The sequence below is a fragment of the Arachis ipaensis genome, chromosome B10, assembly GCF_000816755.2.
Source record: "Arachis ipaensis cultivar K30076 chromosome B10, Araip1.1, whole genome shotgun sequence".
In the NCBI taxonomy this organism is placed as follows: domain Eukaryota; kingdom Viridiplantae; phylum Streptophyta; class Magnoliopsida; order Fabales; family Fabaceae; genus Arachis; species Arachis ipaensis.
In genome coordinates, this window is record NC_029794.2 from 76,086,921 (window position 1) to 76,099,514 (window position 12,594).

At 41.2% G+C, this 12,594-nt stretch overlaps 1 protein-coding gene across 1 annotated transcript; it reads right to left on the minus strand.

Moving 5' to 3' along the window:
- LOC107620700 (ESX-1 secretion-associated protein EspI-like) lies at positions 744-3,690 on the minus strand. Its single transcript, XM_016322828.1, has 5 exons — positions 3,684-3,690; positions 3,148-3,526; positions 1,933-2,130; positions 1,113-1,350; positions 744-830 (listed from the first exon to the last, which is right to left on the minus strand). The coding sequence occupies exons 1-5, from the start codon at positions 3,688-3,690 to the stop codon at positions 744-746; spliced, it is 909 nt and encodes a 302-aa protein (XP_016178314.1).

Consider the following 12,594-nt stretch of genomic DNA (forward strand, 5'->3'; position numbering starts at 1 on the left):
TTGGACATATAGATTGAAACAAAGTAAAGATTACAAGCATAGAAAAGAATGGCGAAACACACAGGAATGAAATTTATGGTTGAATATAACCATACATTTAAGCTCAAAAACTCATGGGTTGTGTGTTCTTTGGCTCAAAAACCATATATCAGTTATGTATGTCATGCAAGTGGAAACCAAGAAGTTCCATTCAACTCAATGTGAATCTTAGAATGGCTTTTATAAATTTTAGTATTTTCCTTAAAAAATGTTGTCAATTAACCAACATTGTATTGCTATATATATAAGTTGTGTGGACTGTTGTGATTCTGTTAAACTAAAATTTCTAGTTTGCTCTTTTTATTTTCAATTAAATACAGTTATCGTATGCTAAAAGGATAAACTAAGTTAACTAATCGATATTTTCTATATCACAACTTAATAAGGTAAAGTGCAACTAAACTAAATATCTAAGATATATATATAAACCAAAGTGCAAGATGCAGAAATATAGTAAAAATATAGAAAAATGTGCAAGTACTGAAAGATAAATAAGATAAGATAAAATAAAAAAAAATACAAAAAATAAACAAAATAGGATAAAAGAGAGTCTGAAAAGTGGTTCACCAAGATAAAGTTCGCCGGAGATGGCGACCTCCCTACACTTAAATAATAGCATCGTCCTCGGTGCTCTATCAAACTGTGTGTGAAGAAGTGGCATCTCTGGAAGGATGTGCAGCAGGTGTCTCTGTGGTGATCTGAGGCTATGCAGTCTGTATGAGTTTCGGAGGGTATGCCTGCTGAAGTGGAGGCTCTGTCTGCAGAGGGATCTCTGGATCCGCCGGCTGTATCTGATGGGGCTCCTCATGATATAGTGCAGCCTGCTCAGGTCCTGCCTACTCAGCCTTTGCATGTGCCTCCTCCTCGTGATCGTCCGCCTCCTCCTCAGATGGCTCAGAAGGGGTGTCAGGCTCGGAGGGGATGTCGTTGTGGCCAGATCGGATCATCAACTTTAAGTGCAAGCAACGCTCAGATCTCTCATATCGCCGCTGGTTGCGGCGCTCCATCTGGTCCAACCGGTCAAATAGGCGATGCACGAGGTGGTAGATGGGCTCTGAAGCAGGTGGAGGTGCTGTGGTGGTGGCTGGTGCAATAGTAGATGAAGGGGCAGCGGAAGATGTGGCTGCTTTAGCAGAGGCAGTGAGAAATGAAGGTCTGTAGCCCAAAGCTTGAAACTTCCTAATGTGAGGGATGATCTTCTTGCAGTCGACGGTGGTGGGCTTCTCATCTGCTAGCTCCCAGGGCACCTCAGCTCGGCGGCCCAACTGAGTGATCAAATATGGAAATGGGAGGGTGCCTCTGACATGGACTCTGGCCATGAAATACCGAATAAAGCGGGGAAGATATAAGTCATTTCCCTCCATCACACACCAGATGAGGGTGATCATGGTAGTTGGCACCTCCGTCTTATGAGTGCTCGGCATCACGTAGTTACTCAAAATCTGTTGCCAAAGCCGAGCCTCATCATTCAGGTAGATAATCTTTATTCCTTTTGGGGCCACTGTGGACTTGCTCATGACCCATGGGACAGTAGGATCAAGAGCTATAGTCATCTTGACTACGTCCCAGTCAAATCTCATGAATCTCATATCCTCCTCAGCCTTTTGGTAACCGTCTGGCTGATCTGACTTAGGTTGAAGTTGGAGGATTTCTTCAATGGTTTCCTCAGTAATCAGAATTTGCTTTTCTCTAAGCTATACCGCATCCAGGGACATTTTGAAGTAGTTACAGTAGAATTCTCTGACCCAGGATGAGTTGACTTCAGTCAAGTTCCTTTCCAAGAAGAACCAGCCTCTTTGTTTAATTTGTTCTAAAGTGTATTGTTTGAGTTCTTCTGGAATTTTGAGGGTCCTTTCCAGATATAGGTTCTTGGAAGTGGCAAAAATTGGATACTTTAGCTCACAGTATCTGTTGGTAAACTTTGCTGGGTCTGTGGCAGGCAGTAGCTGATCGGCCTTTTCCTGCGGGTTAAAGTTCTTCTCCCGCCAGGAATCGTCATGAAGGATATCCAATATAGAGGTAGAGGATTCCCCTTTTTTCCTTTTGCCAGTGGTTGCTTTACCCTTTTCTTTACTTTTAGGGTCAGGCATCCTGAAAAGCAGAAATTTTAGGATACATTTTAAGAATTAAAGCAAGAAAACAGGTAAGCAAATAGGAATATATCAATAGAAGCATAGAGGGGAAAAAGAGGAATAAAGTGGCAATAGAAGCATGAATTGAGTTAAATGAATGTAAAATTTTGGATTGTAGGCAAGTGAAGAGTTGGAGAATAAAAATCACAATCTAAGATCTTATGATATGCAGAATTCTTTGTTAATTAGGAACAACAGTAATCATGCCTTGAAATGGGTGAAAATAGTTAGGTAAAAACCAAAAGAAAAGTTAGAAAGTTAAAGCAGTTAGGAGTTAAAAAGTGAGTTAAAGTAAGTGGCATGGTGTTTATGGTTCCCAATTAACTAAAATTGCACAAATTTGAATAACAAGTAACTCATATTCAAGTAAGAATTGCAGATTATTGATGATTATTTATAGAAAAGAATTAACTCTTAGCGCAAAATGAAAGTGTAATCATCAATAATGATATTTAACGAATAGGGGAATCGGAAAGAATAATAAAGCTGGACCGTGCATTCATGAATTGCCTTGCTTAGAACCATTTAGTGCAAAATTAGAAATTTCCAAAACTAATTCATGAATGGTAGTTGAGTAAATAATATGCTGAAAAAAATTGGACAGCATTTCGTCTAAAAATTGGACATTCTCGGGTAATAATCAGCAGCAAAAATAGTTCATATGATAATGCAGAAAAGAGTATCAAGTAGTAATTCACATGAATTCAAAATAAACAAACTCAATCTGCATGAAATAATTAGAAAAGAGCAGCATATGAACAGCATTATCATCACAGCAAATTCAGAATTGTGAAACAGATAAAACAAGTAACAGGAACAACGCAATTATCAGGCCTAAATCCACTAACCACATCCTAGCTATCTAACCTCCTAAAATCCACTACGATCATACATCTCTAACTATCCTAATTTGAACATAATTTGAAAAGAAAAATGCGACTAACTAACTAAAAGAGGAATGATTGTTTGGCGAAACCTGGTGGGCAGAGGTGTAGAGTATGAAATCAGAGGGATGGCGGTGGTGGTGATGTGTCGGCACTGGGAGGCGGCACGGCGGCAGTTCGGTGGAGGCAGGGTGGCGCCGCAGTGGAGGTTTGGGGCTGAAGGGGGGTTATAGGGGAGGGGAGGAGAAGAAGAGGCGAGGGGGGAAGGGTTGGGGTTGGTGATGGTCAGCCGGAGGTCCTGGGCGGTGGCGGCGGTGCTAGGCTGCTCAGGGACGGGGCGGCACGGCAGTGGGGGAGAAGGGTAGTGGAGTGGAGCAAGTGGGGAGAAGAAGAGAAGGGAGGGGGGTTTCGGCGATGGTAGGGCGGCGGTCCTGGTTGGCGATGGTGGTGGCGGGTCGGTGAGGGTGGTGGCTGCGGAGATGAGAAGAGAGAGTGCAGAGGAGGATTGGGGGGGAGTGACGCAAAATGGTTAGGGTTTCACGTTGGTGGTGGTTAATGGATTCGAATCCACGCGAACGCGTGGGTCACGCGATCGCGTGATTGAGGTGAAAAGGCCAATGACGCGAACATGTCATTGATGCGATCGCGTGATTGTGGGATAATGAAAGTGACGCGTATGCGTGGGGCATGCATACGCGTTGCTCAGAATTGTGCTAAATGCACAATTCCAGTGTTGTTTTGGCGCAACTCTCTGTTTCCAATTAGGGGGCAATGATTTTCACGCGATGCGTATGCGTCGCTCACGCTTTCATGTGGGTTGTGTGAAGTGAAAGTGACGTGTTCGCGGCATCGACGCAATCGCGTGGGTGAGGTATAATGAAGGAGACGCGTTCGCGTTACCGACGCGATCGCGTGGCCCAAATTTTGCCTAATGCATCACAGCCGCACAATTTCAGCCCAACTTTCTGGGCGTTGGATTTGTGACGCCGATTTCGACTCGACGCCCACGCGTGGCCCATGCGCACGCGTGGGGTGCTTTTTTTTTTATGTAGGATGCAAAATGAAATGCTAATGTGGATGCTATGAATAATTTTAGGTTCAATGAAGATAGAATAAAATAAAACTTAAAAACAAACAAAACGAAATAAAATCGAAATTGAAAAAGGAACGATCATACCATGGTGGGTTGTCTCCCACCTAACACTTTTAGTTAAAGTCCTTAATTTGGACATTCGATGAGCTTCCTGCTATGGTGGCTTGTGCTTGAATTCATCCAAAAATCTCCACCACTGTTTGGAATGCCAACAGCCTTCGGGTTCCCAAACTAGGTATGTAAAGCCCTTGAGCAAATTCAAACAGGTTTTCAGGCTCCTGGGGTGCTGAATATCAGAATAGATTCCAGGATCCCAAACCTTGCTTTTATATCCGCCTTTCTCTCGATCTATATTTTTCCAGCCGGGTGGTTTGGAAGTTGTATTCTCACCAAGATGACGAAACATCTTCCGAGACCCATTCAACCGAACACGAAACCAATCCCTACACTTCAAAGTGAAGCGTGGAACCTCATTGAATCTTGCATACTAGCTCTGAGCACGAACCATTTCCCTTTTACTCTTAAAGCCGCAAAGAGCTCTAAGCTGGCCATCTGTTTCAAGCAAACTATATTCAAGTGGAAAAGTAAAGATAAAGGCTAAAGATTTTACCCACCTGAATTTTGTATTGAGTGGTAGTGGCCTTGGAATAGGTACTTCCAGTGGTCTTGCAGGCTCTACTCCCTTGTATTCTTCTGTGAATTCTTCCACTTCTTTGCAAACTTTTCCAACTGCAACCACGTCTTGATCAAAGTCTTCGATATCTTTCTCATCACTCAAGTCATAATTTGGAGGTTCAAAAAAGTCTACCTCTGCATCATCTTCATATTCACTTGGGGAAGATTCTTCAATCTCAAAGAATTCACTTGCGGAGCAAGTTCATTACTAGGAGAACTTGACTTGTGATTATCATTACCAAGGAAACTCGCTTCTTGAGTTGTTCCGTCTAGTTCTTCATAAGATATCTACTTTGGGGGCTGTGCACTATCCTCCTTATCATCAATTGCAAATTCTTCGATGGAATTCTTCGTAATTCTGGATTCCCATGGAGGTTCAGCATCTCCTAAGTCTTCAACCAATTCTTCATCTTCGATAATTTCAGCTTCTTCCACTTGTTCCATTATAAAGTCATGCTCCTTATCGTCCATTGGAGTTTTTAGTATCTCCTTCATGCTGCGTTCTTCATTAGATTATCCACATGAAGCCATGGGGGTTCCTTGAGTGTCTGAACGTCAGAAAGGTAATCGATTAATCGCTTGCTCCAGTTGGTGAAGGGTTGCATGAAATTTTTTCACTGTTTCCTTGAGTTGCTCCTTTGACTCTTGAGTCGATGGATATGGACATGGTGCATAGGGAAGTGGCGGTTCTTGGGAGTAATTGGATTGGAATTGGGGTGGATATGGGTTGGAGTTATATGGAGGTGAATGGTAGTAGGGGGCTTGTGAGTATGGTGGTTCAAAGCTATGTTGAGGAGGTGGGTTATAGGCGTATGATGGGGCTTGTTGGTGACCACAAGGGGGTCCACCATATCTATCATCTTGGTATGCACCTCGGAATGGTTCTTGACCATAGTAATTTGGTGGGTGTTGGTTGTCACGAAAGGCTCCACCATAACTATTATCTCGACATGCATTGTTGAATGGTTGTCGTCCATGGTATTTTGGAAGGTGTTGTTGCCTAATGGGTTGATCAGATCCTTGTGGCTCCATCCATCTCTGATTGTTTTGACCTTGATACATGTTCCTGTTATAGCTTCCATTCCTTTCAACAATATTAGAACCAAACTCAAAGCGACGGGGGTGAGAACTCATAGTAACTAATAAAAATTAAAAGTGAAAATAAAAACAAATAGACAGATAAAAGAAAATATTTACAATAACCAATAATAAGGTACACAGTTGCAATTCCTCGGCAACGGCGCCATTTTGACGAACGGGTTTTCTATCGGTAAAGAATTTCACAAAAGTAATCGCATTGTAAGTATAGTTTCTAAACCAACAGAGAATCCTTTCGTACAAAAGTTTGGTTGTCACAAGTAACAAAACCCAATAAAATTGATAACCGAAATAGAGAGCAGGTAATTTAAATGACAAGAAAAATAAATTAATAATTATAAAGAATCTCTTTGCAAGGTGTAAGAACTGGAAATCCTATCCTAGTTATCCTTATCAGGTGTGATGAGAAGTGTTTGTTGCTCCCACTTAGTTAACCCTTACTAAATAAAGGAAAGTCAAGTGGACTAATTAATTTGATCCTCAAGTCCTAATCAACTCCCATGGAAAGACTAGCTTTAGAGCAATCCAAATCAATCAGCAATTCCCAAATCTCAATCAACTGCTGAGTTTGACAACTCAAGTGTTACCAATTACTTAACCAAAGCCAAAAGGGAAAAATAAATCTAAATTAAATTGAAAGTGTTATAAATAGGGTAGAACAATCATAAATCTGAAATACCTCAAATTATATTTAAATAGATAATTCAAATCTAACATGGAAAGTTCATAAATCAAATTGAAAAGATAAATAACAATTAAAGTAATAGAATATATAAAAGTAGAAAGTAAATTAAAAGAACATTGAACCTGTGATTGAAGAAATAACCATAAAATAAGAGAGAGGAGAGAACCTCTCTCTCTCTAAAACTACATCTAAAACCTAAAATTGTGTATATGAATGTATGATTGATTGTCTTTATCGTGTCTTTTTGATTCCCCCATTCTCTGGATTATATTCTGTGTTTCTGGCTTGGATCTAGGCCAAAAAGGGGCCCAGAAATCGCTGAGTTGATAAACCCATATTTTATGATATATTTTGTGCCTAATTTAAGTGATTTATTTAATCCTTCACTCACTTATTCATGTTAATTGCATGGTTTTACTTTTCCTTCCTTATTATGTGATGTATGTGAAAAACATGTTTCCTATGCTTTAAAAGTAATTATTTTAATTTCCCTTTATTACCATTCGATGCCGTGATTTGTGTGTTGAGTAGTTTCAGATCTTCTAAGGCAGGAATGACTTAAAGGATGAAAAGGAAACATACAAAAATGGAAGGAAAGCACAAAACGGAGTTTTTGAAGAAACTGGCAGCGACGCGATCACATGGACGATGCGGTTGCATGCCAGCGCGAAATGGCAGTGACGCGTCCGCATGATTGACGCGACCGCGCGCCATAAGCGAAACGCATATGATGCGGACACATGAATTAAGCGACCGCGTGGCAAGGAAAACCCCAAATGACGCGACCGCGTGACCCACACGGCCGCGTGACCCACGCGGCCGCGTGACAGAGGCTACGCACTAGAAATTACAGAAAATGCTCCCAGTGATTTCTGAAGCCCTTTTTGGCCCAAATCCAAGTCCAGAAGGCACAGATCAGAGGTTATGAAGTGGGGGAATGCATCCATTCAAAGGAGAGTCTCCAATTAGTTAGTATTCATGATTTAGATTTAGTTTTGAGAGAGGTTCTCTCCTCTCTCTTTAGGATTAGGATTTAGATTTAGGATTTTATTCGCTTTCAGGATTATCTCTTTTTATCAGGTTCAACATTCCTTTTTATTTATCTTTTCAATTTAATTTATGAATTCTTCTATGTTACAGATTACCCTTTTGAATTAATGTTATTTGAGGTATTTCAGTTTATTATTGCTTTCTTTTATTCATGTTACTGTTGATTCCAATCTGTAGACATTTTTATTCCAGTAGATTTACTTTTCCCTTTTGGTCTTGGTTAAGAAATCAGTAACTCAGGAGTTATCAAACTCAAAGCATGGTTGATAATCGTTATCTTTGCTAATTGAATTGAATTGAATTGAATGCATCCATTCAGGGAGAGCTCGCCAATTTCCACTTTCCATGCTTTAGATTTGGCTTGAGAGAGGTTCTCTCCTCTCTCTCTTAGGATTAGGATTAGGATTTAGGACTTCTCTTAGTTTCTAAGAGTGACGCTCGATCCAGGTTTAATATTTACTTTAAATTATGTTTCTATGCTTCTTTTTACTTTAATGCTTTTATTCGTATCTATAAATGTTGCTAGCTTGACTTATGAATTCTTTCCATGTTATGATTTGAATTAATGATTATTTGAGGTATTTCAGTTATTGATTGCTTTCTCTTTAATTTGTGTTACCATTCCTTTCCATCTAAGAATGCTGTTATTCCAGCAATTTACTTTTTCCCCTTTTGGTCCTGGTTAAGAAATCAGTAACCGAACAGTTATCAACTCAACTTAATTGATAATCGTTATCTTGCTAATTGAGCTGAACTTTAGTAATCCCAACGTTTTCCTAGGAAATAAATAGCATTCAAATGCCAATTTAATTAGTCCCTTTTCTTACTTTTACTTTAGTAAAGGTTGACCAAGTGGAATTTAGATTCAACTTTCATTATTGTTGAGAGAGATAACAAAGTGGACTTCTAATTTCTCTTACCTTGCCAAGAGTTGCTTTACAGTAATTATTTATTTTAATTGCCATTTACTTTACTTGTCATTTAAATCACTTGCTTCTCACCTCCTAAACCCCGATTACAACCTTTATAGCCAATAATAAGAACATACCTCCTTGCAGTTCCTTGAGAAGACGACCCGAGGTTTGAATACTCGGTTAACAATTTTTAAAGGGGTTTGTTACTTGTGACACCCAAAACGTTTGTACGAAGGGATTTCTATCAGTTTAGAGACTATATCTACAACGCGACTGTTTTTATGAAATTCTTTACTGGCAAAAATAACCAACGTCAAAATGGCGCTGTTGCCGGGGAACTGTTAACGTGTGCCTTATTATTGGTTATTGTAAATATTTTTTCTTTTGCTTGTTTATTTAATTTTATTTTTCCTGTTTATCTTTATTTGCTACCATGAACTCTCACCCCTCTCGCTTTGAGCTTTGGTTCTAATATTGTTAAAGGAAATAGAAGTTACAGCAGGAACGTGCATCAAGGTCAGACCAATCAAGGATGGATGGAACCAAGAGGATCTAATCAACCCTATTGGCAGCAACACCCTCCGAGATATCCTGGACAAAGACCATTCTACAATGCATACCCAGCTAAAAGATATGGTGGACAACCTTGTAACTACCAACAAGCCCCACCCTGTGCATGTAAACCATCCTTTCAATATAACCTCGAACCACCACACTCACAAGCTTCTCTTCACCATTCGCCACCATATGATCCTTCCTTACCCCAGTACCAATCCAATCGCTCCCAATCACCACCACTTTCCTTTGTGTCATGTCCAAGTCCAGCAGCCCAAGAAGCAGAGGTTCGCCTAACGAAAATAGTAAATAAATTTCAAACAACCATTCGACAACTGGAGCAAATAGTAATTCAATGGGTTTCTAGGAATTCAACTACACAAGGATCATCCACAATCCCATGTGGACAGTCTAATGAAGAGCAGAGCATGAAGGAAATACCAGAAACTCCAGTGGACAAGACAGAGCATGAATTTGTACTAGAACAAGTAGAAGAAGCTGTCATTGTTCAGGAAGAAGAGTTGGTTGAAGATCTAGGAGATGCTGAACCTCCATGGGGATCCAGAACTGAGGAGAACTCCGTCAAGGAGGATACAGTTGATGCTAGGGAGGATATTGTATAATCTCCAAGGCAAGTTGTTTATGAAGAATCAGACGGAATAACCCAGGACACAAATTCCCTTGATAATGATAGTCACAAGTCAAATTCTCTTAGTGATGAACTGGCATCCGCAAGTGAATTCTCTGAGTTCGAAGAATCTTCCCCAAGTGAATATGAAGACAATGCGGAGGTAGATTTCTCTCAACCTCCAATCTATGACTCAAGTGATGAGGAAGACATAGAAGACTTTGACCAGGACACAGGTACAATTGTAGAACCTTGTAAGGAAGTGGCGGAATTCACAGAAGAGCACAAAGGAGTAGAACTTACAAAACCACCGGAAACACCTATCCCAAGGCCATTGCCACCTAATACAAGCTTCAAGTGGGTACAATCCTTAACCTTTAACTTTACTTATTCACTTGAATATGGTTTACTTGAAACAGATGGCTAGCTTAGAGCTCTTTGCGGCTTTAAGAGTAAGAGGGAAATGGCTCGCACTCAGAGCTGGTGCACAAGGTTCAATAATGTTCCACGCTTCACCTCGAAGTACACGGATTGGTATCATGCTCAATTACATGGATCACGGAGAACCTTTGGTCACCATGGTGACATTCTACTTTTCGAACCGCCCGGATGGAAATTTATAGATCAAGACGGAGGCGGATTTAATAGCAAAGCTTCGGATCCTGGAATCTATTCTGACATTCGTCACCCCAGGGGCCTGAAAATTTGACTGAAGCTGCTCAGAAGCTTTGCATGCCTAGTTTGGGACCCCGGAGGCTATTAGCATTCTAAGCACTGGTGGAGATTTTTGGATGAATTTAAACATAAACCGCCATAACAGGAAGCCCTTTCAATGTCCAACTTAAGGACTTTAACTAAAAGTGCTAGGTGGGAGACAACCTACCAAGGTATGATCGTTCCTTTCACAATTTTAATTTTATTGCGCTTTGTTTGTTTTTGAATTTTATTTATATTTTATTAAACCTGGACTCATGCATAGCATTCACATTAAGCATTGCATCATGCATTCAGATTAAAAAAAAAAGAGAGAGAGAAGGATGCACGACGCAACCGCATGCCCCATGCGATCGCGTCACACTACGAACACACTATCCACGCGACCGCATCATCCACGCGGCTGCGTGACCTGGAGATCGGCGTCGGTATCCAACGTCCAGAAAGTTAGGCTGGAATCGTGCGGCCCTTGTGCATTTCGCACAAATTGGCCCACGCGATCGCATGCCCCATGCGATCGCGTCACTTGCACAATACCACACGCGACCGCGTGAGCGACACGATCGCGTCGCATGGATTACACACCACCCCAAAAGGAGACAGAGAGTTGTGCTGAAACGGTGCTGGAGTCGTGTGTTTAGCACAATTTCCAGCGACGCGATCGCGCGACCCCCGCGATCGCGTCATCCCCTCTTTTACCCCTTCCATGCGATCGCGCATACCACGCGATCGCGTCACTCCCATTTTCACCCCAACTACGCGATCGCGTGGATTTGAAAATATAACCCCAACCAGCCACGCGAACCCTAGCAGTCACGCAGCCCCCCCAACCTTCTTCTCCCTCTCTGCCCCATCTTCTCTCAACCACCACCCATCCACCATTGCCGCCGCCCCGACCACCACCCAGTCGCCGCCGCCGCCCAGACGCCGCCGCCACCGACCCCCTTCCTCCCTCCCCTCCCTTTCCCCTGACCGAACTGCCCCCTCAGCCGCTACCGCGCCGCCATACTCCGCCACCGTGCTGGACGCCGCCGCAGCCACCACCCAGCCACTTTCTTCCCCGTTCTACTCCTCCCGCCTACCAGATTCCGGTGCACGACGCCTTTCTGTCCTTCGCATTTATTTTACGATTTTTTTCTGTTTCTGTTCATAATTTGGATAGATAGATATGCATGCTGTAGTGGATTTTTAGGTTGTTAGGTAGATTAGGCTATGGTTAGTGGATCTAGGTCTGTTTACTTGCACTGTTCATGCTTCTGTTTTATCATAACTGCAATTTCGCTGTTCCTGTGACCTTGTTCATATGCTGTGATTTCCTGCATTTGCTGCTTGTTTCTCTGAATTTTTATGTTTCTATTAATTATAGATAACTGCAGTAAGTTTTTAATTCATATGAACTGCCTTGTTTGCTGTTTATTTTCCGGGACAATCCAGTTTTAGCCGGAATGCTGCCCAAATTTTTTGTGAATTGTTTTCATTCATGTTTTGGTTTGGCAATCTAAACTCTGTTGTCCTCTGCCTTACCCAAACCATTTCATGAATGCTATGGCAGACTTTTTTATCATCTTTGATTTCCTGGTTTATAAACTGCATCTGTGATATTCTGATTCCAGTTCTTGCTTTCTTTATATCTATTAGAATCAACATCACCCTGTTTTCCTTGTTCGGTTATGAGTTAATTCTAGCCATAATTGTGACTCCTTGTTATATGGAATATTTTCTTTATTCCACTTACTGACTCACTAATTTTAATTCTCTACCTCCTTTTTCAAATTCTAACCATGCTAACCTTTTAAAATCTCTTTTCTTTTTCACTTTCCTCTAACTTTTTAACCATGGCATAATGACTATTTTTCTATTTACCTTGGATTCTGATAAATTTTGGACTGTAAAATCTTCCTTTCAAACTTTTAAACTTCTATACAATCCTTAATACACCATTACTTGACTCATTTACCTATTTCTAATTCTCTTTTGCCGCTTTGATTTTTCTTTGTTTATTTGCCTATTTGCTTCCTTATTTTTATCCATTTCCTGGTTTTCCATTTTTCAGGATGTCTGCCACACAGAGGAAAGGTAAAGGCAAAGCCACTGGCAAGCGCAAGAGAGGAGATTCATCTCAGTCCA

Excerpts from the sequence above, each read along its gene's own strand:
- LOC107620700 (XM_016322828.1), bottom strand. Across the intron at positions 2,131-3,147 it reads TCTACACCTCTGCCCACCAG|GATGCCTGACCCTAAAAGTA; the intron begins GTTTCGCCAAAC and ends TCTGCTTTTCAG. Across the intron at positions 831-1,112 it reads TTGCACCAGCCACCACCACA|ATACAGCCGGCGGATCCAGA; the intron begins GCACCTCCACCT and ends GAGCCCCATCAG.